Source organism: Cyclopterus lumpus, chromosome 10, assembly GCF_009769545.1.
Source record: "Cyclopterus lumpus isolate fCycLum1 chromosome 10, fCycLum1.pri, whole genome shotgun sequence".
Classification (NCBI taxonomy): domain Eukaryota; kingdom Metazoa; phylum Chordata; class Actinopteri; order Perciformes; family Cyclopteridae; genus Cyclopterus; species Cyclopterus lumpus.
In genome coordinates this window covers 15456211-15481707 of record NC_046975.1, presented here as the reverse complement: position 1 = coordinate 15481707, position 25497 = coordinate 15456211, and the positions used below count along the sequence as shown (strand labels likewise).

The 25497-nt window shown below is 42.2% G+C and overlaps 2 protein-coding genes across 8 annotated transcripts; both read right to left on the bottom strand.

Moving 5' to 3' along the window:
• Positions 1–574: 574 nt before the first annotated feature.
• mbnl3 (muscleblind-like splicing regulator 3) lies at positions 575–21712 on the bottom strand. 6 transcript variants are annotated; one of them, XR_004610034.1, is made up of 9 exons: positions 21394–21695; positions 15402–16405; positions 9613–9777; positions 8818–9021; positions 8484–8723; positions 7498–7645; positions 3352–3441; positions 2405–2499; positions 575–1614 (listed from the first exon to the last, which is right to left on the bottom strand). XR_004610034.1 is itself a non-coding variant. In XM_034543315.1 (8 exons), exons 2-8 carry the CDS (start codon positions 15573–15575, stop codon positions 1612–1614), a joined length of 1029 nt encoding a protein of 342 aa, XP_034399206.1. In that variant the 5' UTR covers positions 15576–16405; positions 21394–21712; the 3' UTR covers positions 575–1611. The 6 variants fall into 6 exon arrangements, 4 of the variants coding, with proteins under 4 accessions (XP_034399206.1, XP_034399204.1, XP_034399205.1 ...); XR_004610033.1 differs by lacking the exon at positions 21394–21695 and adding an exon at positions 16496–16885; XM_034543315.1 differs by lacking the exon at positions 3352–3441 and having other exon boundaries at positions 21394–21712.
• A 794-nt stretch (positions 21713–22506) lies between these two features.
• hs6st2 (heparan sulfate 6-O-sulfotransferase 2) lies at positions 22507–25373 on the bottom strand. Of its 2 annotated transcripts, none has more exons than XM_034544135.1 (2): positions 24439–25373; positions 22507–23965 (listed from the first exon to the last, which is right to left on the bottom strand). In XM_034544135.1, the coding sequence occupies exons 1-2, from the start codon at positions 25017–25019 to the stop codon at positions 23137–23139; spliced, it is 1410 nt and encodes a 469-aa protein (XP_034400026.1). In that variant the 5' UTR covers positions 25020–25373; the 3' UTR covers positions 22507–23136. The 2 variants fall into 2 exon arrangements, with proteins under 2 accessions (XP_034400026.1, XP_034400027.1); XM_034544136.1 differs by having other exon boundaries at positions 22507–23962; positions 24439–25363.
• Between the last annotated feature and the right edge of the window lie 124 nt (positions 25374–25497).

Sequence of the window (25497 nt, the reverse complement as noted above, 5' to 3'; positions counted from 1 at the left end):
GAATGACACAAACAAGCCTTTTTTTAAATAAAATCTCTGAGTTTGAGAGGGACATATACATTTTTCATATATTGCATTAAATGGGGCAGCTCCGAGCATATACCAACCAATACTTGGCACACACAGACTTTAGGCACAACATCAGGACACAAATCCAGCTTCCATCTTGTGCAATAGCTCTGACATCAGATGTTAAAGTTTAACAAGTGCCAATTATAAAAGTCTGACTCTCAGAAATATAATTGTGTGTGTACTATAATTCCAGGTGAGTTGAGCAAACACATGACATCTGGGTTTGTGGCTGATGCCAAGAAGTGAACTTGACGTGTAGATTGTCATTCTTTAACACCATGTTTTGATATCAACTCATGGAGGAAACGGGACAAACAAACCTTTCCATTATTGACAATGACCTAGCCCAGCCGCGACTAATGATACCACATCACTCAAATTCAAACTGTTTTAACAATATTGTCACATTTGAAATGTTTCCTAAATCCAGAAATTAAGAGCCACATTCTTTAAAATCTCTCAGCTTCAACCCTTTTAGTACCGATTGTATTATGTCACTCCATCAATTTGTAGTTCTTTAATTTTGTTGCATTACATGAAAAGTATTGTCTAATTTTCTGCTATTATCCCATCAGTAGCAGATACTGACTGTGATTCAAATTACATTCATAAAACAATATCAATTTGAAGTACCGATCACTGTAATTCCTAGTTTCTTACAATAGGAGCTATAAGTTGATACATTTATGTAACAACAGCTATTGCCTTTAATTGAAAATAACATGTAATAATGTATGCTGTTAGTGTTTTGAATCATTTGTGAAACTAAGTCTCCTCTGCAGCTGAGCAGATAAATCAAAGGCACAAACAAATGAACAACAACTCGTTGGCGTTTCATCAGGCAAGATGAGACCATGAGAACACACTGAATGGTATACATGGTACAACACAAATGTTACATTTGTAGCCATCTTGAAACGTAAACATGACATGGTATGAAACACTCTTTCATTTGGACGGTACGTACTGGTTGTAGACCAGCAGAGGGTCCATATCCCGCTCGAATGCTCTCAATTTCCAGAATTAGCTTTTCAGGATTTCTGACTCAAAAGTGTTGGGTCGCATCATGAGATTGCTCCATCCCATAAAGGGCATGTAGTCTTAAATGTGTGTGTGTGTGTGTGTTTGTGTGTCTGCTGCCCTTTTAAGGTGTGGGCATGTATGTCTGTACGAACGAGGGATCTCTATTGCTCAGCCAAGTCAGTATGTATCAGGATGGCTGCGTTAAAGCAACAGTAATACGTCCAGGCTTGTATCGCGTGCATCACCGCAGCTTTCTTACGTTCATAACATCTTATAGGAAGTTTCACACTCATTCAGTGTGCGCTGTAGGCGAGGCACATTTTTGCTGCATTCAGAAAAGATGACCGCCCTGGTAGTGCGCATGGTTTCGGGGGCTTTAACTGGGGTTTTGGGAAAGGCTTACTGAGTTTAGGGTCATCGGAGCAGCCACCAGCAGTTTGGGTACTTGACAGAAATGGGTTTCCATGGGAACACACTGGAGCTCCACTGGATCAGGAGTCAGAAGCTCGGAGGGGTCTACTGGAAGAGAGAGAGAGGGAGGAGCAGTGAATTCACCCTGAAACAAAGAGCCCCAAAACAGTTGACGATTCAGTCAGATTCAGTTTGTGTGCAAAATATTTATACGGTAAAGCCAGTATTTTCTTTTAACAAGTGAGCCAAACCATGACAATATTTGTATTTATTTACATATTTTTTAATAATTATTACTATGGTTGTTGGAATGAAGTCACTAACAGCTATTACATTATAGTTGAAAAAGTCTGCGATTAAAATTTTCTCTCTTAAATTCATTCTTTAATCCAGGAACAACCAAAAAAACTTTTAAAAAACCATGTTACACGGAAATTGGATTGGTGGTTAACAACTCCTTTAAGTATATACAAGTAATAGAAACTTATTAATTGAAAATAAATATTGTTTTATATTGCACAGCCACAAGCAACTGCCAAACCCTCTTGCTATTCGGATACTTTTATTATAAAATGTGCCCCAATCTGTGTAGTAGAAGACAACTTGTATGTAAAGGAGAATTATAAACGATAGCAGGGTTGCTGCCAATGCCAGACCACATACCATCTGTCCATAAATTACAAAGAAGACCGAGACAGACCAAACTATGACATTTAGATGAAAACAGTTGCCTATTTTAACTGTTATCATTCGCTCACAACACAACAGGCTGCACAGTGAAGACAGATGAAATGTGAATATAATAAATGTGACTACAGGCAGGTGTTTCTTTAACCTGATGAACAAGACTATGAAAATAAATTAAAAAATAAAAGAGAACTGAAACGAAAGAGCAAACCTGATTCGAGGCGGCAGATTCAGCGAAAGGAACATTGGTGACTTGGGTCGAAGCCGAAGAAACAGTGGAGGTGGTGGCACCGTGCATCATGGGAACTTTTATTCGGGCGAGTCAGACGAAAGACAGAGGACGAGGATGTGGGCGGGGAGTGGGGGAGGAGTGGGGGAGGGGAGGAGGACAGGAATGATATGGTTACCATGGCAAAATGTGTCTGATCAAAAGTCATGGCACAAGTCAAGTGATATTGCCAGGATGAACAAATATCAAGACACATGCAAACGTAAAGAAAACTACATTTTTAAATCAGCAAACCAGTTAAAATAAATAAACAAAATGCACTGTTCCACTAACAAATGGTAGTTAAACAAACAAGGCAATACACAGTCATACAATCTAATCAGACGGGAGTATCTGATGTATTGTATTCAAATGGACAGAGCATGTGTATGGAGGGAGCAAATGATTCATAAGACAAGAATGTCACAGCTTTTGTGTGACTGTAATGTATCTTTTCTTTAGAAAGAGTGGATAATCATAAATTATTATATCAGATTTAGTGACTGACTTTGCAAGATAAATTTCAACATCTCACTTTTACTTTATATTCCACTTATAAATGTCCTGCGATGAAGGTGCTTTGGACAACAACAGTGTGATCTGCTTTCTTCCAGCATCTTTAATTAATATAAAAAACGAGGTGGGTATGATAATGTCTAATTTTGGGACAACAAGGAAAACTGAGTTTACAAGTCATTGGTCATCACATCCTGAAAACAGACAGTCTGAGAGAAAGTAACCCCTGATGATGTCAGCAGGGGTTATCTCAGCCTACTGAGCTTGTCTGTCTGTTCTGAGCCACAATCCCCTTCCCAGTTGATATATGAGCAAGAGGGTCAAAGTTCAATTTGCAATGCTACAACGAAGTAGTATTGCTCCATTCCATTTACCTCAGAAATCAGACGTCGGAGCACGGAATGACATCACACCCGAATTGCCCGCGTTCCAGTACAACGAGTCCGAAAACTCAAAAGGATTTCCTGTTGCAAGGTTAGCTATTATTAGCAATACCAGTTAATAACAGCACATTATGTCGGTATTTTGCACATACAAACACCGTAGAAACATGTCCATAGATATAAATCTGACATGTTGTATGTATGACTGATTTAATGGGACAGACGTGCTAATAAACAGCATATTAATACAGCTTTTGTACTGTTGATACGCAGAGAAGCCATCTTGGATTCTGAGGTCAGGGTTGGTGGGGTTTCGTACGGCTTCAGGATGCTTTCCAGTAGAAATGTCTGACGGGAAAATTAGAAAATGTACAACTTCCCAGTTCAAATGAAACCAAGCAGTTGTCCCAGTTGATTGTATTCTGTATGTAACAGTATGTGCTTTGTAAGTATGCACTAATGGTAAAAATGTGATATGCAATGCAGTGACTATATCTTTAAATCTCCTGTACGGACACACAGGAGTTTTCACTTATGTTTCCTCATTGGACCTCTTCTCAGGATTGTGTGGGCAAATACAAAGACATTTAATAGACATCTCACTCACACTTCTGCTGGTTTTGTTGTTGTGTTGGGGCAGGTCAACATACACTGTAATCATTGCTAATAGTACATAGAGTTTGGTCACTTCAACCTGACCAGAGATCTTAACACCTGTGTGGGTGTGCAACGCCTTTAAAAAAAAAAAAAAACTTTTCTTATAAACTTTGCAAGTTGTGTGCATTTAATAGTTAGGGAGGGTTAAATACAATTATGCTCTTGCATTATGGTAAATATAGGATGTTATGATTTGGGACGTGCAATGCTTAATCAAAGGAGTACAGCTTTAAGCGGTAGAGTTCCTAACTGGGCCAAAGTAAACAAAAAATAAGAGCTCTGGACTAACTGCAGCCGTTGTTTTACAGCAGCTAAACACAACCTGGAAACTTAATTTCATTGTTCTGCATCTTAAGTTTCTACTTTTACTGACAGGTACATTATATCACTGTCATAATATCAGCATGCAGCAGTTGTAAATGTGTTGTGGATGGAGAACAAAAAGACACACACACACACACACACGCACACACATGATTGCAGTGATTACCATCAACAAGATTTGTGACTGCGATTAAGATCAGCATCGCAATAGCTGAAACTTTTTCTTCTTTGTCTTTGTGTGTATATTTTGATATATATATATATATATATATATTTAACAATGATATATATATATATATATATATATATATATATATATATATATATATATATATATATATATATATATATCATTGTTAAAGCGTCAGCATTAGATGATCACAGATAGGGTTGCAAAGGGGCGGAAAGTTTCCGGTAAATTTCCGGAAAGTTTCCAAAGGAATTTTGTCTTGGGAATTTTGAAAAAAAAAAAGTTTATTTGCAAAAGCATATAACAGGGAACTTAAATGTAGTTGAGAACAAGACTATGCACACCTAGCTCAGCTGGACCCTGAATGCAGCTGGTTGGGAACATTGTCTGCCAGAAACATAAACGTTTTTGAACGTCTTTGTCATCAGTGTTGTGTCTGAACGTTTCAGGCCTATGCCTGGCAAGTGTGAGAGCGCCGAGTTGCGTAGCTGTGAACTTAGTTCAACATTTTGAATTATGAACTATGAACTGAACTAGTTCATTTTAAAATGTGTGAACTATGAACTGAACTAGTTCATGTAGAAAGTGAACTTTCCCAACACTGTTTGTCATTACCTAGCATATTGATTACTTGGTAAACTGAAGCCATGTTCAATTTAATACCAAGTTTATTTGTATACAGTAGACTAACTTTTTACAGCAGTGAGGAGGACGTTGATGAGGTCCAGGAAGAAAGCATTTAGAGCTGAAAGGATTCAGGGAAAAACACTAAAAAATTGGGTTGGGGGGTGGTGATCATAGGTAAATACAGTTAAATTACCCCAAAATTTCCAGTTTATTCCCGTTAATTCCCGTATATTCCCGGAATTTTGCAACCCTGATCACAGATCAGAAGCCTGGCTTCTGATATAGCCAGATCCGTGATCATCTAATGCTATATTTCTGGATTCTATTTAGGATCACAAATAAACATGTAAAATTACTAAATTGGTAAAAGCAACTGCATTGGCCATCCTCACATTTTGATTAAACTAAAATCTATTCTGATGTGTTCAGTATCAGATTTGTTAATATTTTCATCACACAGCCACAATGAAACACTGCTCCACACTTGGTTCAACTAAGACTAGTTTAGCCTTTTTTCTGGGAGGTTTAAGGGAGCTGGTACAGGCCGGGTCTGAGCCGGGATAACCTACAGGGAGTCCCTTCACCACAGCGTCTGGGGTTCTCATAAGCCCCACAAGAGATGCATGCACACATGTACACATACCAGGCATGCTCGCACAGAGAAATGAATGAATGACACAAAGCATGACTCATTAAACAAATAGGACATCAATGTGATTACAGACGAAACACATAGACGTGATGCAATGAAGAAGACAACGGGATGAAAGCTCCAAGAATAATGTCTTTGTGTTCTCCAGCAGCTAATCCGATTAATCAATCAATTAATCAATCAATCAATCATTAAATAAGGGCTCCTGTCCACTAACACAGTTACTGATCTCCAGCTGTGATACAGATGACCTACTAATGTCTCCTGGGGGCATCAGAACAGAGCCTGTCACATATTGTATCGACACATCGAGATGGATGAGAGCAGAGAACAAGGACAAGACGAAGGGGTCGCCGGTAATAGCAGGTCGAGGCGAGTCGACAGGTTCATGTTAGTGCAGGCAACATGGGCGACATCATGTCAAGGACACAAAAGGCATTGACGCTTTGTTCAGCATTAGTATCTTGTAGAAGTTGCATATAAAATCAGCAAGAAATTAAGATAAAAACCCTAATGTAGGCATGTGGCATATCAATAATTCAAGTCTGAGAGCCTGTTTCTTTACTGTTAACATGACACAACACCTGCTCGTGTCAATTGTATCATTATGTGCCAAATATGGCATTTTCATTAACACTCTATGTCCCTATAGGTTTTTAGTTATTTCACTAGCACATCTTCAGTTTCATCTAGGGCAATGATTATTTCTTCCATCATAGCTGGAGAATAATTGCTTCATATATCAAAGTCCAGAAATAGTTCATTTTAACAGCCAATGGTGCCGCTTTCAAACTTCATATAATTTCTGACCAACACCGTAAAACATGAATATTCAAGTTATAATTATTGTTATGTAAAACAGAGAAAAATAAATAAATATTAAATAGATAAATATTTGGTATTTTTGCTTGAGAAATGAGTTAAACGATTACATGGTTTTGGAAATTGTTGGCAATGGATTCTCTGTCAATCCACTATTTAAGTACTTATTACTAACAGTTCCAGCTGTAATTTCTTCCTATAAACCCGTCCTTCAAATCTAAATTAAAGCCAAAACGCATGAAAACCAATACAATGTAAAAGATCATATAATGGGACCTTAAATATGGTTGAAAGTAGTAGGACTGGTTGGCTACCTCCTTTGCTCTGTCTCACTGTATGTATGCTGCCAGCTGCAACACATGCAACGTTGCTTTTTAAAGAGAAGAACCTCCAGGAAACTGCATTGCATGCGCCCACCAATCCATGCACAGACCGTCCCACATAATGGCTCAACTCTGATGAGTTTATTGTCTGTTTTTTGGACTGATTACTGCCACGTAACTTTAATGGCTTCAACAACTCTCCTCACACATCAACCCAGAGTGAAGCAAAATGCAAGTAACACAACAGAAAGGGTACAGAAGAGAAGTGTGGTGGGATAAAGGGAGTAAAGGCCAGCTGTTACGATATGTTACAACTTTATTGCCATGTTATACAGTAGAGAAGCCACAGCATGCAATTGTTGAAACTACACCTGCAAAATAACTGTAACTGTATATTTGTATCCCACAATGTTACCTAATATTACCGTTTCACATAAAGGCCCTTAGCTTCGTCTGCCCACAATGAAAGTGCATGAGTCCAGTTTACCTCCTACATGTATGGTAGCGGTTAGTGTTGCGTTTCTGTGTGTGTGGAGACTCACCAGTGGAGATGAAGGCTGGCTGATGGAGCTGCATGTTAGCCAGCGCTTGCTGGTAGTGGAACATGTTGTGATTGAAGATGGCAGCGCCGTTGCTCTTCTCTAAGATCGGCCTCTTTGGTGGCGGCTGCATGGCGCCTGGAGGCAGAGCCTGAAAGGGCAATAAAAAGTCAGCTATTTTCTGGTGTTATCTCAGAGTAAATATACACCGGGGGCTCTAAAGACTAAACATCCGGTGGACGTGGATGTTTCTGTTTACCACCACAAGAGGACACTGTAGTATTGCAGATTAGCTGAAGTGATGTAGGACAGCCCAGAGGTCAGGCCAAGAGCGAAATGGGATTGTTATGATTTCATTCACCAGTGGGGCCGGTGCTGAAACATCAAACTACAGTGGAAAATAACCAACATACATTTTTAGTCACACATTAGGCTGTGATGTCAAGCTGTCATTCCAAAAATATATTTGTTTTTTTATTATACTACCTGATAAACCTGATTTATTTTTACAATAAGGCAGTAAATAGGAACAGCAACAAAACTAAATGAAAGCCATCGTATATAAACCCTTGATAAGTTTCTGATTTCCTGTATACTATTTTGAGTCTTTTTTCCAATACTGATTTTTTTGGCACCAGGACTGCAGATTGACCTGATTATGTTACAGCTGCTCTCAATGCTAACTTTAGCCCTTGTAGTCGAGAGTACGGGCTCAGACACATGCACAGTAGCAGACATTCATGAAAAACATAATCCCCAGACTACATTATCAAATGTCAAGCTGGCGGAGGGATACTGCGATACCTTGCTCCTCCATTGCATCAGTACACAATATCCAAGTGGAGAACAAGAACACATTCTACGGTTTCATTGGTGAATGACATTTTTTTTTAAAGGTCATTATTGGTTCACACCGGTGTGTTCAGCTTATCATAGAATAGCATTTAATGTTTATTTTTGGTATGAAGAACGAAGTCCCTTGTACGCACCAAGCCTGCGGACGCTGTGTTGTGACTTGCTTGGTGCTGTGCAGCCTTGATCCTGGCCTGCAGGTGAGCCGGCGGATGGAAGTACTTGCACTTGTCTCGGCTGCAGCGCCCTTTAATGTAGTCCATGCAGACGATGACAGAGTTCTCGCTGCAGTCCACCATGCCGGCCTCCAGGGGGTGAGCGTAGCGGCAGTCGCTCTCACCCCGCGTGCAGTTACCCCGCTGGAATTCTCGACAAACCTGGGAGGGGCCAGCGGGAGCACTGATCAACATTTACCTGTCATCGTGCTTCGGCCAAACATAGAAACACAACAACTGCGCGCATGCCGCATACCTCCAGCTTGTCTGTGCGCACATGCTTTTGTGCGGAGGTGCCGTTGCCCATGGCTGCCAGGCCGGTGGGACTCCCAGGGATCAGCAGGGGAGCACTGGGCAGCAACTCGGGCATCAAGCCCATGCCGGTGCCCATGTGGCTCAGATAGGGACTGAACGCCATACTGGGGCATGTTGCCAGGGAGGGCGACACTGGGAATGTTGTCTGGGGGAGGGAGAGAAGGGCAGAGAGGAGACCGAATAAACAAGTTATGGCAGAGCTCCAGGGGAAGATTTGGTGGTAACATAACCAGTACTGTGTTGTTGTTTTTCACGTAAATGAGGAATATGCAGTTACTCATTGCTATGCCACTACTACTTTACACGTGTCATTACCTGTGCATGAATAACGTGTATATTCTGCATGTCACTTTTTAATCAGCAAGTTGTACATTTCCATTTCAAAAGGTTGAAGTAGACAACTTTCACGGGAGCTGAATATAACGTTTCAAGATATAACAAAGACTAAAATAAATCAAACAACCAAATGATTTATATCTGGCAGAAAATCCTGCATAGTTGTCACTGTAAATATGGTGTACATTTAAATAATAGACAGAATAAGGCTTATTTGTATTGCTTATTTTATCTTTATTGGAGAACAGAAGTCAGAGGAAATGAACGTCAAAATAACTGCCACTCTGTTGCTGGCTAAAACATCACTCACAGTAGACGGAGTGCAGTTAATGTTTCAATAAATAAACCACATTTTCAAATATATTGCAATCAATGTGAAGACGTAGTTGTAGCTGCTCACAATAGGCTGCAACTGTGTTCCGGGCAGCATGAACTGCATCTGTTGAGCCAACATGGCTGCCGTGGCCTTCTGCTGGATCAGGTTGTTCCTCCCGTTAATCTCCAGCTGGGTCTTCAGGTGAGGCGGTGGGTGCAGGTATTTACAGTTCTCACGGGTGCAGCGCCCCTGAGAAGAAGAGAGGAGGGAGGAAAGATGAGTGCGAGAGCAGACAGCCGGGGTGACACTGAGAATAATGTAACACTAAATCAATCCGGGGTGTGCGTCGACATGGAAAGCTCACCTTTTTGCTGCAACTGATCTGAGTTTAGCAGAGCACTCCTCCGTATAATAAAGTACAATTTGTTGAACTAAACATCAATTTTCAAGCGTGTTTACAGAGAAGAACCACATAGGGTAAATTCTGGTGAGATAAAGCACTAATGAAGTCCCAGAAGATTGCATATCGGATAATTCATCAGAAATGTGAAACTATTTACATCATTACAAATATCCTGCACTGGAATCAACAACAATCTGAGCATAGACAAAAAGTAGAAAATGTAACTAGCTGTCATTTATCTTAAAGCCATTGAGCCAGTCAAACTGTACTTCTCATTTTATACCGTAACAAATTATTTTATAGCCATGTGAAATGACAGGTGGAGTATTTGAGCCACAGAGGCACAGCATATGTCAGATAAACCTAACTGACTAGGAATAAAGCTGGAGAGTGAGAACACATGTTCCACTCTCACCGTCCTGCACAACAGTTTCTGTATCTCTACCTCTACCTGGTACGTATCAGTCACTAAATAAACTACGATGCATATATGACTGACAGCAGCACATGCACTTGTTATGTTTAGAGCTAAAATGGGATTAGATGGGAAACAGAGACCAGTAAGCTTATTTTATTCTCATGACAATGTTTTGTCTGTCTTGTACAGAAACTTGTACAATACTGTCAGTGGTGGTGGATGTCTTCAGATCCGTTAGAGTAGAAACATCACAACGTAATGCATTGAAACCAAACATTATCAGCATAATGTATTTATACGTATAAAAAAAATCAAAAGTATTCCATGCGCATCATATTATTAGATTAGATTATTGGTTTCTTTATGATCTTTAGTACTCTTTGCTCAGGGGGAACAGGGTTTGCTAACATGAGGTTAAAACTCAAGAGAAAGTTTCTATTAAGTATTTTTATATTGGAACAGTGAGACCCAATAAAAATAAATAAATATATAAAAATAAACATGCCAATCTAATGAACACAGAACTACGGCACTCCTACTGTACTATTCATGAACACATGAATCATGTTGGCTGTGCAGCCATAGTCTGCTGTTGGGCTTCTGTGCAGGCAAAGCATTTATATTTGTCTTGCATGCAAAGCTTATTAATCACATCCAGGCACAACGGAGGCAGAACATTTGGGTAACGGCAAAGTCTTAGACGTGTTTCAGCAAAGCAGATTCCCTTCATAATGAATGTGTGTAAAATAGCAAGATATATTTATAAAAACATTCCCAGAGGTCACATAGCTCATCAATAGTGTGGGTTATAAATTAAACTGAATATTGGATAAATGTTGAACGATGTAGAACTGGAGTTGTAGTTCCTCTGAAGAGCCGATAACCCCTTCAAACATGTCAGTATCATTGATTAATCTATCTGGTGATCAGTGCAATGTGCAAATCAAGCATTTCCACCACCTAATACTAACGTACGTTGCTGTAATTCAGTGTTTAGTCAGCTGAGGCTTCTTCGATTCAGCAGCCACAGACCTTTTTGATCAGGAGCTCATTTTTCCACTTGCCATTTTTGGCTTCTAGTGAAACCCTAAATCAGATTTTAAGCCACATATCTAAAGGCAATTCATTTTGTGCCCAAACATTGTTACGGCAGTGTCCTTCCTCCCTACCGGAGTCTGTGGGGAAGGTGAAGATGGTGCTGCAGGAACACTGCAGGTCAACACAAAAACTGCAGTCTCCATTAAACCCCTGGGCCGACAGCAGCTGTCTGGCCCAGGCAGATGAGCTGTTAACCCGCTAAACTACCACCATTGAGTATCAGCCACATGCTCTGTCGTCAAACCACACCCACACCAACCGGCTCACATTACGGGAGGGTGAGAGTGCCGCACAACTGGCAGCGGAGAATAAAAGAACTCTGAAGGCAAACTGACGTCATGGTGCAGAGACTCTGACGTTGATGGATGATGTCGCGCTGAGATGAGGACGTATTAAAAAAAAAGGGTTTCAGTAGCAGTAAAGCTATATAGGACAAACTGCAATGTCTCCTCTACCAGCATCCTGATCTCACACACCACACAAAAAGCATACAAGCAAAACTGAAAAGTGGTCTGAATGGTACACAAGGCTCACAAAAACACTCTTGCCTACACTGGAGCTGCATGAGAGCGAGCTTTGCATCAGCGAGCTGTGTGTTTAGTGATGAGTCTGTAATGAGGAGTGAGTCCCACGGGGCCAGCAAGCCTACTCAAACACGCAGGGAATGAAAAGTACCTATTAATGAGCATAATGATGCATTTTATGCATTGTGTCCTCCAAAAAAACAAAAGTTGGACCAAAAACGTTGACATGGAAACAAAACATGTATAAAAGCTATACAATCTGGGTTGGAGAAAGAGGCCAATGAAACGTGGTGTTGAGGAGAGTATTGGGTCAGGAATCTCCCTTTGGTTGCCATAGCAACACCCTACGCAACACAGAGAAAGTCCCAGTTAATGCAGAAGTGTGCTGTCAATGGTTTCAGAGAGATGAGAGAGGTGAGACGTTGATTAAATATAATGAATAAACCAATCTAAACTGTATATTGATATGGGACAAGCTCGAGCTTCAGTTCAGGGAGTTTGGCTTTATTCTCACAAGTGACGATGATTTAGAGCTGAAACAAATAGTCGATTAGTTGATCGCTTGAAAATAAGTTGGAAACTGTTTTGCCATTTGACGAATTGATTGACTCTCTGATGGCACCGTCGGTCTGTCCTACACTTTGGTTCAGACTGTAATCTCAACCACTATTGGATGAATTAAGATGGCATTTGGTCCAGACATCCATGGTACTCAGCCAATGAATCATGATCACTTTCAGAGAGCCTCACAGAGCTGCTAGAAACTCTTTGTCTTGCCTAAATTATGCTGAATGCAACCTCTCAAAAGGAAAGGTTTTTATGAGTATTTTAGGTTCACAATTGTTGTTTGGACAAAAGCAGCCCTTTAAAAAAGTCTACGTAGCATTTTAATCTATTTATAGTCATATTAAACACCAAAAGATTAACCGACAAAGTGTTCTGCAGACTAATTGATGATGAAAATGATTGTTAGTTGCAGCCCAACCATGTCATCCAAAAGTGACACTGCTGTTGAATCTGCTGTGCGTTGGGCAGATGTGATGTCCACACTAATCATTTGAGATGACAGCAGCACTCCAGTTAACAAGGTAAAAAGAACTAGGCGGTGAGCTCCCCCCCCCCCCCCGCAGCAGGTTCAGACCATCAAGACGGAGCTAATGGACGAGCAACAGGGAAGGACAGTGGTCGGCTTGGACCGGCCGGGGATGCCAGATATGGGAGGGACAGTGAGGAGGGAGGCCATTAGCAGATAAATCCATAAAATTAACAAAGAAGGGAGGGGTGGGCGGAGAGCAGGAGGAAGGAGTGATGCTGTAGAACGTTTCGAGCGAGGTGCTTCTTTGTTTTTTCCAGTTAGTCAACCAAAAACAACGTCAGTCATCTAAGAATACTGCTGGCCAACAATGGGGGTAGGAACACTGCTGTAAAGAGGTGGTTGTTGACATACTGTGCTGGCACTAAAGCCTCGCTGCAGCTTCTGATAAAGAAAGCCGCTTTGACCTTCAACTGTCACCAACTTCAGTTCTTTCTCTAACAACATGACCCCGGGGCTTCAAACAATCGAAAGTGGCCTTTAATGCTTCTTCGTTGCCTTTGGTACAAAGCAGCTCGCCTCTTTCTCCCATCAATGCAACCTGTACAGAGCCAGGCTGTTGCTCTGTGCTAAAAACAGCCGTGCCACTCAGGAAGATCAAACTATCCAATGGGTACGCGCTCCTGTGCTGTTGCTAGGCCCCCCTCTCTGATTCTCTCCCTCGCTCTCTCCCTCTCCATCTCCCTCCTGCTCTGGAGGACATAACACAGAAAAATGGCTGAATAATAAATTCTAACTCAATAAACGAGGAGACAGCAGCTGCACTCAGACAGAGAGCCCCTTGTCTGGGTCTCACTTTTCCTCTGCATTAAAAAGCCCGTCGAGCAAAACACAAACGCCGAAACAGCAACAGTCTATATTCTCTATTTTAGCGCTATTGTCTACTGATGGTTGGAGCTCTTCTAAAATGCAGTAAAGCATAATCACTCTTCAGACTGTTGGTTTTTCCGCTGTGTACGAGTGGAGCTAGTGTTGTGGTTCTGCGTTGGAGACGAGAGTCAGGAGAGCAGCTGAAGTGATGTTGAAGCGGCACGATCCACAAGCCCACATCCCTGACGGACGGACAGAAGGGCGGCAAAGTGGCTTCACCAGAAATTTCCATCTTGGCTGAGCAACATTAACACATTAAATATCTTCTAAATCATGAGCCTTTCCTCTGACATTAACATACGTATCTATATGTGTTTATTTTCAGAGCATAACACGTTTTTTTGACGGTAAATCCTCAATTCTGATTGACTGTAGGGTGTGGATTTGTTTTTAATAAAAGTGAATCCACACCATAGGCTTAGCTGAAGAGCTCGGAGCTCGGTTTATTAGTGTAACCAATAACCAATAATGCTCTTGTTCCATATTTGTGAGTCTGGACCGTAGAGCAACTACATCTATTACCATCACAACTATGTTACTTGTTGGGTGTATATAAAACATGTAACATATAGTTACATGTGGTAACTATACCTTTAATATAACTGTTGTATTACATCATTGCAGGCAATGTTGCAATGATCAAGACTGCTTTATGGCAGTAAAACCCCCTCTCTTCCCCTTTTCTGTTCATCTCTCAATAATATGATATCCTATGAAAAATGGCCGTTAAAGAAAAGAATATTATTTGTCTGGTGTCACAATATAAGCCAAAAGCAGTCACATGTAGATATTTCATCATACGTTTTCAATTAACTGTATAACTAATGATATGCAGTATATAGAAGTATGAAATAAGATAGCTATACCGTGTTAAGATATTTGATCTATATCAACCTTTTTATCACTGGATGATAACTGACCAATGTTTTTATTTTTAGATGACACACAAGATTTTTAAAAGTGATCATTCTGCGAGAGACTTAAAAAAATATTGTTCACTGTAATTCACGATATTAAAAAACACATGATCAGAAGGTTACATAGAAGAAATAAGAGAAAGTCTGAGAAAATTGCTTTGATGTGGGGGTAAAAAGGGTGGATTAGCTGACCAACTGACATAATTGTATGGTTTCCAGGAAATGTTTGAGCTGAGGTGATGAGCCACTCACTTCCTGACGCATCTCTAGTAACAATTTAGTTAGTAGATGACACCCAAAACAATAGTCACGCTTATTTAATATATATACAGCGAAGGTGGGCCACCTCACCTGACAAAAGACCACCTCTGCTTTAAAACAAGACAGGAAGGTTTGTGTGTATCCGTGTGTGTGTGTGTGTGTGTGTGTGTGTGTGTGTGTGTGTTGTGTGTTAATACTACGCAGTGCCAAAAGGCATCAACTACCTTAATACAGCTCACAACGCATGTGTCTTAACAAACAAGGGGTGTGATGTCTGTTGCGTTGTTACCTTGAGTGAGTCAAAGCAGGCGATGACTCGGCCATTCTCCACATGGCAGCTCCGGGAGGGGTGAGCAAACTTGCACTCAGCATCAGACCGCGAGCAGGTGCCTCTCTGAAACTCACGACACACTTCCAGGGTCAGCCATTTGGTGTCCCGTCCCATGGTCATGCTGACAGCCATCAGAGTCGCTCACAAACACTGAGCAGTGATCAGAGTCGCTCACAAACACTGAGCAGCGATGAGGGCAGATGGACAGAAAACAGTCTGATGGGAGCAAGGGTGACTAATAGTGATCCAGCAAAAATATTCTTGTTTTTTCCTCAGTGCAAATAGGCAGCGAGTCCTTCTGGTTGGTGTATTTTAGGGAATGTTTATTAGTTCTTCCTGGGAAAAGTGGCAGCTGAAGTTTGAGATAAAGGTGGCAGACTGTGAGCAGAGGCCAGCTCTGTCTCCAAGAAGAAAAGAAAAAAAGGAAAAACAGGAGCTACTCTGAGGACATCACTCTGGCATGTGACACTGAGCGTCGGTGCCTTCACCTGAATCGACTGACGCCCGCCGTAAGTCACTGGTACGTTCACGTCAACATGGCCGGGGCTGGGGCAGTCACTGCAGTTGTGTTTGAACGGCCTAAAAAAAAAGAAGACTTCCGTAGAGCAGAAACCAAAGCAGAACCTTTTAGGGATGGTGTCCTTGCAGTGATGAGACGAGGTGGCGGCTCAGCTCACGCTATGTGGGGACTGCAGCTCAGCAACGTGGGATGGATGACTCTGTGGCTGTCAGGATAAAATATAGCCTCCATTCAAGGCCAAACACACACTGAGCCACGTCCTGCTCTCATCCAGCAGCTTAACATCGGCAGACGACCCCTCGCAGTAGGCACTTTGGAGTTCCACTTCCTTCTCTTATTTCAGTCTCTTTCTCATCCCTCCTTTGCCGTTGTCGATTCTTCTGTTGTCATCCTCCTCACTTGCCTCTCTTCTGCATGTCCTTTCTTGTTGTCTTGCTGTGGACTGTAAAAACAGGACATTAATTCAGAGCACTGACAAAGAATAAGCAGCCTGTTGAGGAGGGAAAAAATGTCATTAATGTGAAGCTACAACCTTGTGTGGAGCTTGTTTAAACGAAGGGCGAGGAGAACCACGAGGCAGGAGCGTGGAAGGGAAAGAGCCAAAGAGAATAAAGCGAGGACAAACAAATAGCGGAACAGAGCATACGGGAGGGAGGGAGGCAGCAATGAACAGGAAAGGGCAAGCTATGTCTTGATTAAGTGATACAAGAGAGAGAGGAAGAGCGAGGGGATGGAGGGAGATTGCAGGCAGGACAGAGACGTCACTTCAACTCCCCTGAGCGCCACGGAGCAGAAAGTACTTGGCTAACTTCAAATGAATCATGCTACAGTATACTGTAAAAAGCGGTGTCCTTGAAGTCTGGCACGTGTGTGGTCGACACTGATGATTCCCAGACAGTTATTAATGTGAAGGGAAAGGAAAAAAAAGAGAGAGGCAGAGAGAGAGAGGGGTGGGGGTGGAGCATGGGGGGTCTGGGGGGTGGGGGGTTCTTCACAACTGCAGCTGCTGTGCTCAATGCAAGGCTCCAGCAAATCGGACAGACTTTTGCTGGCATTCAGAGCACATCACCGACCAATGACAGGGCAGTTTCCACAGCGGCTCCTCCCTCCACGGAGCCCGTCCTTGTTCCTCCCAGGATTTTTTCACAGTCATGGCTGAGCCACATGCTTATATTCATACAGTACAACAACTCTGACTCCAGGCAGCTTCTCACAGATGTTGAGGAGTAAGTCATGTCTTATTCAAACAGTGGACTATACTGCAGTGGGATGCAAGGAGAGGCGACGTGTCCGGACACTAACAGAATACAGATAACAATCAGTGAGGTGGCTCAATAAAGATACTTAGGGAAGAAAATACAAATCAGCTTCACAAGAGGAGGCAAAGTCCAAACTGCATTTTGGAGCTGGTCAAAATGGAAAGAAGGCTGTCCTGTATGAAACATGGTAGTACATCAATGCACAAAGTGAATAAACAATAGGCGAGATGCACGAGAGGAGGAGTACAAAAAGTAGGAGGAGGAGCAGATATTATCAGTCCATGCTTCTGATGGCGGCAGACCCAGACGGAGGAACCGACGGGGGGGGGGTCTGAGTGTGAGGGAACGAGAGTGTGTGTGTGTGTGTGTGTGTGTGTGTGTGTGTGTGTGTGTGTGTGTGTTTGCATGCAGATAGACAGCCCAGAAGGAGAACACCGCAGTGGAGTGGGAGAAGGAGGGATAAGGGGGAGGTGGGAACTGAATTGATACACCCATCTTCAAACACAAGAACAAAGACACATCCCAGCCCAAAACAAAAAAAGAGAGGCAGGAATGAGAGATGAGCAGGTACAGCAACTGCTTTGCTTGCTTAACCATTATGCTTGTCTGTGCCTCCTCCTCCTCCCAGCCTACCTACAGATCGATAGAAACTTTTCTCAGGCAGACAAAACAAGCATTCCTCCTGCAGCTTTGCCTGTCCTGCATTCAGGTCCACATCAGTGTCAAGCGCCCTTGCTGACAGACTCAGCTCAGCAATATGCAACCCGCATCATCAAAATGCTCCTCAGCAACACTCCTCACACGCCTCACTCTCGCCACACCAGACACCAAATGGCGCACAGTTGCCATTACGACAATTCTTGGAAAGCTGCGCAGCTAACGCTGTCTCTCCTCCAGTGCTGTTCTAGTTTATAGGACACCCTGCACCTTTGGGTATACAGTAATGACCTTTCACTTGCTCATATGAATTGCCAGGACTCTGCTTTTCAGGAGATTCGCCCTCAGGAAGATTTCACCCACTATTTAATCAAGCCTTCCCTTTACGGTTACTGGAAGACAATGGAGGCAGTTAAAAATAGAGAAATCCTGCCATGGCATGATGTGTGTGTGTTTGCTACGGCATGTTCAGACACAAATACAACGACCAGTGAGCGCCATTAGTAAGCTAACAGTTCTGACATTCAAATTAAACATTAAATATGTTTAATCGGTTGGTTTCTCATAAGCGGGTTTAACCTTGACGGCTGGGCGTGGCCAAAATCTTCTATCACCATATGAGTCATTTCATATCTCCAAATAGATATATATCACAGTAGCATGTCTTCTGGTAATTCAAATAGTCTGTATGAAATAGCCACATGGTTATGTGTACTCTTGTGTGAGTCATTGGGTACCATGAATGTCTGTAAAAACAATGCATGGCCATTATTTCATCCAACAGTTAGATATTTCAGTCTGGACTAAAGTGCACCGACAGATCAACCATTCATGAAGCCTCACCACTAACTTGGGTAAAAAGCAGCTAGGGGACTAATCTGCACATTATTCAATGAATACAGCAGACTGGTATAACCACCAGATTAACGTCTTTATAGAAATGTAGAACTTTTTCTTTAAAAATCTGAACATTTGAGGAGGTAAAAACTAAAACAGTTATTACCTTCATGCTATTAAATGGTATTATTGTCTAAAATAGTGTTACAAATAGTTTTTAAATGGTCTAACATGTCGACCACTGTGTTTGTCTGACACGGTTGTAATGCTGCTGTAACCTGCACTATCAAGCTTTAATAAATGAAACTGAAAATAGTTGCAGATTGTTTTCTATGATGAACTAATCCATAAATAGAATGATAATGTCACCTCTAATAAACTGATAAACTTGAAATGTAAAAATTAAATTAAAACTCAACTTTATTTTTTAACTTATTCCCACATGGCTTCAGGAGAACTGTAATAAAGAGTCTACATTTTGAACAGAAATAATCCAGGCCCACTGAACTTGTCCCGACCTTTACAATGCAGCATAAACAATAATTTACAGGGATGCGGCATGGTTAATAAATACAGAGCGCCCCAGTTATAACATTATGCTGGTGCTGGTCCACCAGGTGCCTGCAGAGAGAAGAGGCGCTCCAGCAGTAGGTGGGGGTCAACATGGAGGTGGAACAGGATGGGGGGCAGTATAAGGAGGACAGAGGGGGGTGACTGCTGTTGACTCCGGCGCACTGCGTCCATCATCAAACACGGTGCACCAAAGGGCTACCGACAGTGTAACCTTTACCGAAGCTCTGACGTCTGCACTATGGCTGGTGTGGATGCCACCTCGACAGACAGCACCTTATCTGCTCACCCTGACAGATAGCCTCGCATCGATAAAACTGTTTGGCATGTAATAAGCCAATGGTAAGTTGACACATTAACAAATAAACAAACACAAAACCCATTTTATTTCTCCTCATAGATTTTTCCGTCTGCTATTTTCTTTTGCACAATCACGGTATAGACAGTGGGGTATATTAAGGGACTTTTCTTGCCAGTGGTCGACAGCCATTTTGGTGGTTTATAAATGTTTTAATTCTACTTTTTTTTAAATCCTCTAAATTCAGAGCTTTCAAGAAATATGACAAATGTGACTATATCGTGGTATAGGCTAATACAGCAGGTTTACAGAGAGAAGAAAGGCGTTACAAAACTAAATAACGCCATGTTTTATAAAATATATAATATAAAATATTTGAAATAGTTCAGATAATGAAAGATGGTAGTACTGAAAATATAATATTTGGATACATCAGCTAAAATTAACGAGCCGAAAGACTTTTAGAAAATTAAGTGAGCACTAAGTGAATTGAAAATGTAGCTAAACTTCAAGAACTAAAAGAAGTTGAAAGTGTTGGGAAACATAAGCTTGCTTCATTATTGCACTTGTGAATTATTGTTGTGAATGTATCCAATTGAGAGCACAGCGATCATACAACTATGGAGTTCAGTGTTTCACCAATTGGGGAAACACATTGATAAATATGAGCATTTATACACATATAGTCAGTTTGGATTCACGCATCAATGTTATCCCTCATTCCCAAAAGCTTGGCGAATTTCCTTTTTAGAGGCGCCGTTAGTTGTGTAACGAATATCTATATAAACACAACTCTGATCTCCAGCTATGATTATTGTTTAGCTCACGAAACAGTCAGCTCTTTTGGGAGCATCGACAGCAAGTACAGAACAGGATAATGTTGATGACAAGGTGATTTGTTAAAAGCATAAGGTGGAAGATCCATAAATCACAATGAGAGTGAAGGCTAGCAGCCAGGAAGGAGGGAGCAAAGTAATTAGGTTAAGTATCAGTAATCCTTTCAGCTCATTAAAGCACCACAGTTCCCATTCAACGTACAACCAGCCTGTCCTGTCGCACAGGACCACCTAGCCTGCACGAAGCATGCAACACTTGCAATTTAAGTTTCCTGTTGCCCTTTTAATTCAGAAAAGACTGCATATAAAGTGGTTGCTCTGGAGCTTTCATTTTACTTTGCTGGTTATGAGCTGGGAATTTCACATCCCTGTCTTGAGCTTATGAAAGTTGTCAGTGCATCAATGTTTATATAAAGTAAAGACACAACTAGCTAGACTGGTCGAGGCCACATCCTGGAGGGTGCTGAACATGTCATAACTGGCTGCATTATTAAATGAGCCAAAATGGCACTGGAGCTGCGTACAGTATAAGTACTGTAGAGGCAAGTAGTGACAACACAGCGTGCTATGGGCTACACAACGACTCAACCGCATGCACCACATGCAGAGGCAAAATCCTGCAGACACACACAGATAACCAGGAAGGAAACTACAGGTGCTCCTCACTTTTTGCCAACTGTAATGAACATTTTTATTATGCCCTTTTAATCTCTGACGTGTCAACAAAAGAAAAACAACATGCACTTGAAACACATCCAATAAAATCCCTGCACATTGCATTCAACCAAAGCCTTGTGTTCGTATCCACACAGCAGCATTTAAACTAAATATGATTTATATTTTACGATAACAAAGGCAGCGTTGAGCCTCCACGCAACAGGCCTTTTAAATGACTCCAACGTGGCTTCAATATTAAACTAGGGAGCAGTGCTATTGCTGCAAACTGCGCCAGACGTGCTCAGCCTCTTCTTACCTGTGTCGAGCCGCGTCGGATTCAGATATATCTTCTCCTATAATCTCGTCGGTTGCAATGTTTACTGTGTGGTTATTTCCCACGCACACGCGTTCTCATAGCCCGACGTGAAGGGAAAGAGGAACATGAAATAAAAGCGCGTTATCGCCGGATAAGAACAATAAAATCATGTAGAAACAACGTGGTACCGCCGCGCAGAGAGAGAGATAGAGAGCGAGAGAGAGAGAGAGAGAAAAAAAAAGAGAGAGAGAGCGAGAGGACCGCGTCTGTCTGGCTGAGGAAATGTTTGCTGCAACTAAATCTGCTCGGCTGCAACACTGACTGGAGCACGCGGCAGAATCACAGATTTGGAGAACAAAATAAGAGAAGGGTGGGGGGGTAGTGGGATGGACAAGAATGCGGTCTGCTTTCGTTGTCAGAGAACGTGATTAGCGTGGAGGAGAAAACAAAGTCACGACAATAAGCTCGGCAGGTTATCAAGGTAACAGCCTCAAGTGAGTTGAACCAACACGGAAGGTGTAGTTGGAAAGACTCATAAAACACTCACCTGGTTATAACTTGCAAAGATATTTCGCTTTGTGGACCTGGTCAGATTAACGTTAGCCATATATATATATATAGATATATATAGATATAGATATAGTTTAAATATTAGCATTTGTTTAGCCTTTAAGCAAATCATTTAGTTCAAATTTAAACATAATGTAACTTAATTTATAATTAACAGCATATTAACTGTTATTATCCCTCATCCATCTCTGCCAAAGCAAAATATACATCTTCTTAACAATCCTTTTTAAGCTTTGAGCCTTTTCCTTTTTAGTATATTGCTGGATAATTCAACATTTTAAGAACTCTTTTAAATCCACTGAGGATAGCATTGATGGTTTAAATCCCGTCCAGACAAGGACAGGTTCAAGAACAAGCTGTGGCCTCAGTAGCTGCACCAAGGAAGTTTGGTTTCATTAACATCATCTCAGTGCTCCCTGCTGGTGTTCCAGAGGTTTGCAAGTGAAAAACAAAAGCGTGCTGCCCTTTTGTGCGCATGATCAGACAAAAGGACATCAGACACATAACTATGTTTAAGTATGGCAAGAGAAAAAAATTGCGCAGTAACTGTAAAAGCATTTTTTTTATATAAAAACAAATTCAGACTTTAGACACATTCAGGATTTAACAAATGAGCAGTTAATGCTACACGATGAGGTATCTATTACAATTCCAGTCTCCTTTTCTGGTACTTAAAAGACACATAAAAACACAGGTACGTTTTAAAATGTACGCATTTCAGACAGGACAACATTTTGGCAAACATATCGATTGTATATCACAAACAGTAGTATAATATGTATAGACACAAGTATTAAATAGTTATTTTTAACAAAAGAAAAGATAAGCAGCCCCCTCCTCCCTTATTCTTAGCTCCATCACAAGAGTTCAGATGTGTTAAAAAGCCTGGAGAACAATCTAGAAGGCGTGTGTGATCGCTGAAAGGTAATGCATTGCAGTTAGCAAAACAAGCCTCCCTTTATGCCAAAGAAAGTATTCATTATGAATGTCAGCTGTGGAAAAGAAATACAATCAGTTTCAATAAATACATGTGTGTCATTGATTCATGGGGGGAAAAAAATCTATTTAGTGGAATGCATGTACTAAAATAATAGTAATAATTACTTAACAACCGACAAGGCAGAACATGGCACACTTAGCATTAAGACAATTACTGCTTGTTCCAGTCACTCACTACCACTGCTCCACATTGTCCATGTAATCCTCCATGGTGCCGTTCTCATCCAGATCCCACCAGTCTGGGAGTAGCACTTCTGACTCCTCGTCGTCTCCCCCAGCCTTTCCCCTCAGCTGCTCTTCAGTTACTACAGAGTGGCTCAGTGGGTGCCGGGGTGCTTCTGTGGGCTTCAGCTGCCTCCCTGGCTTCGTGGCAAGCCTTCCACGGAGCCGCCTCCTCTCCTGCTGCCGCCTCGCCCTGGCCTGCCTGCGCTCCTGCTGTCGCGCCACCTGGAAGCGCTGCAGGAAGAGGTCACGGGCGTACTCGTACAGCTCTACGTCCCACCGGTTTAGCTGGAGGATCCTGTATTGCGTCTCATTGGGGACCGCAACACTAGAGGCGCGCGTGCCGTTGAGCTGCGTGAAGGGTGCAATAAACTCCAGGTTGAAGGTGCGCTCGAACAGATACTGGGTCTTACGCTGGTATTCGGTCAGCCCAAAGAAGGCCATCACTCGCAGGTTGCCTTTGGCGCTCTCCAGAAGAAGTGCCCAGCGCTCTTCCTCACTCATGGTGGAGACGTTGTAGCAACCCACCAGGCTGAGATCAGCCAGCATGCGGGTTTGCCGGTTGTTGGCCAGGTTGTAGGGGCAGTCCATGAACTCCTGCAGGGAGCATCCTGACCAGTCGTCTCCTGAGTAGCAGCTCGGCAGCTCGGACAGTGTTGGTGAACGTCCATCACACACATGTAAGGAGGCCCTCCATGTGGCGCCACGTTGCACGTGACGCCACTCGCTCAGGTAGCGTGATACTGGGTCTCTTAAGATGGTTATATAATAATAGTTCCTACTGGAGAGAAAAAGACAACATTATTGGTCTGTAATAAGCCAGTAATATGAAATAGTGCTGCAATTACTGTTTGTTCATGATTTATTAATCATTATTTTGTCTACTCTTCCAAGTCAGCATTTGATCTACTAATCGTAATGCTTGTAGAATAGATTGGTTACATTAGTTTGGCAAGAGGCTCTTGCAACTGTTTGGTTTATGTGTACTAAAAGTGTTTGTGAATTAGGTTAAAATGAAAGTTTAGGCACTAAAAATGTGTTATGAAGATTTATTCAAAAGTATATCCTCTGTAAAAAAAACTTCCGCCAAGGGTCACATTCACACACTGTGAAGGTGAACAGCTACATCAAGTTAGTGTTCCATTATAAATATATTACATTAACAGCTGTAGCATGCAGCAACATTATTACATTTTAGATGCCTTTCTTATGTGCAAAAACTGCCTTAAATTCCCACCATAAGTACCCTCCTACCTGGGCAGGTCCACGGGAGCTTCTCGAGAATCCATGCGTGACGGGACGCAGCTGGTCAGCTCAGTCCAGTCCGCGTGGAGCCCGCAGCTCCAGCCGGTGGAGAAACGGGAAAACAGCCAGGTTTCCTTTTTACCTGGCCGGTAGCAGGTACATTTCTTCTGACCCGCATGACACTCGCAGGGCCTCTCCAGCTGAATATTGCGCACCAGGTGACGACCAAACGTCGTGCCGCCCGTTTTCTGAATGTGCAGAAAAACTATCACATCATCTCCTTTGATGTTGAAGTCCACAGCACGATTTAAATCGGCTTTGGTGAAATTAAAGCGAGGGACAAAGCGGACTAGAGCGCCATCTTCTGCGATATACGGATCCTTTTGGAGTCCGTCTTGCATCGTAGTGCCACTGCTCTGGGAACCAGTTGCGCTGCCGTCCTTAAACCACGTCCCCAGCTGGTGGAGCATCTGGCACTCTGACCTGCTCGGGCAAACATACTGGATCATAATGACGCCAAAGAGCAACACCATGAGCAGGACGATCAGGACCCGGTGGTGGCTGCTGCCACTGCTGGATTTGTCATCCATCTTCCCGTTGCGGACAAAACACCATCACTAAGGCAGTCCGAGCCCCGGCCTCGGCTGGGGGACCTCGGGAAACAGTGTTTTATGGTCGCCTTGTGAAGCGAAAACAATAACAATGCAGATGCTAGCCAGCTAACGGCAGCTAGCCCCCCCGACTCTAAAAAACAGACAATAGCTCATTAAAATGTTTGCTGTGTTAAAGGAAGCAAGGCGTTCGTGTTTCATTTTAAATATTAAAGTAGTTTTCCCAGGGCCATTAGTTTGTTCTATTTAAGCGAGCATCGTTCTTGCAGCGGTGACGTTTAATCCGCGCCTACCACGGCCATCGATTCTTGACCTTTCTTCCCAGCAGCCTCTGCGCTTAAAATGGGCGTCAAAATGACGTCAACGTGTGGCACGCACCAGCAACTCCACAGCAACGGAGAAACAACGTTAACCAAACCACTGGTTAACGCTTCTTCACGCTGTCGGGTTATGTAGA

Coding starts and splice junctions, on each gene's coding strand:
- hs6st2 (XM_034544135.1), bottom strand. CDS start 25,019: ATGGATGACAAATCCAGCAGTGGCAGCAGCCACCACCGGGTCCTGATC. Junction 23,966..24,438: donor GCTCCCGTGGACCTGCCCAG/GTAGGAGGGTAC, acceptor TTTTCTCTCCAG/TAGGAACTATTATTATATAA.
- mbnl3 (XM_034543313.1), bottom strand. CDS start 15,575: ATGGCTGTCAGCATGACCATGGGACGGGACACCAAATGGCTGACCCTG. Junction 9,778..15,401: donor CCTGCTTTGACTCACTCAAG/GTAACAACGCAA, acceptor TCTTCTTCTCAG/GGGCGCTGCACCCGTGAGAA. Junction 2,500..7,497: donor GCCAGCCTTCATCTCCACTG/GTGAGTCTCCAC, acceptor CCCGAATAAAAG/TTCCCATGATGCACGGTGCC.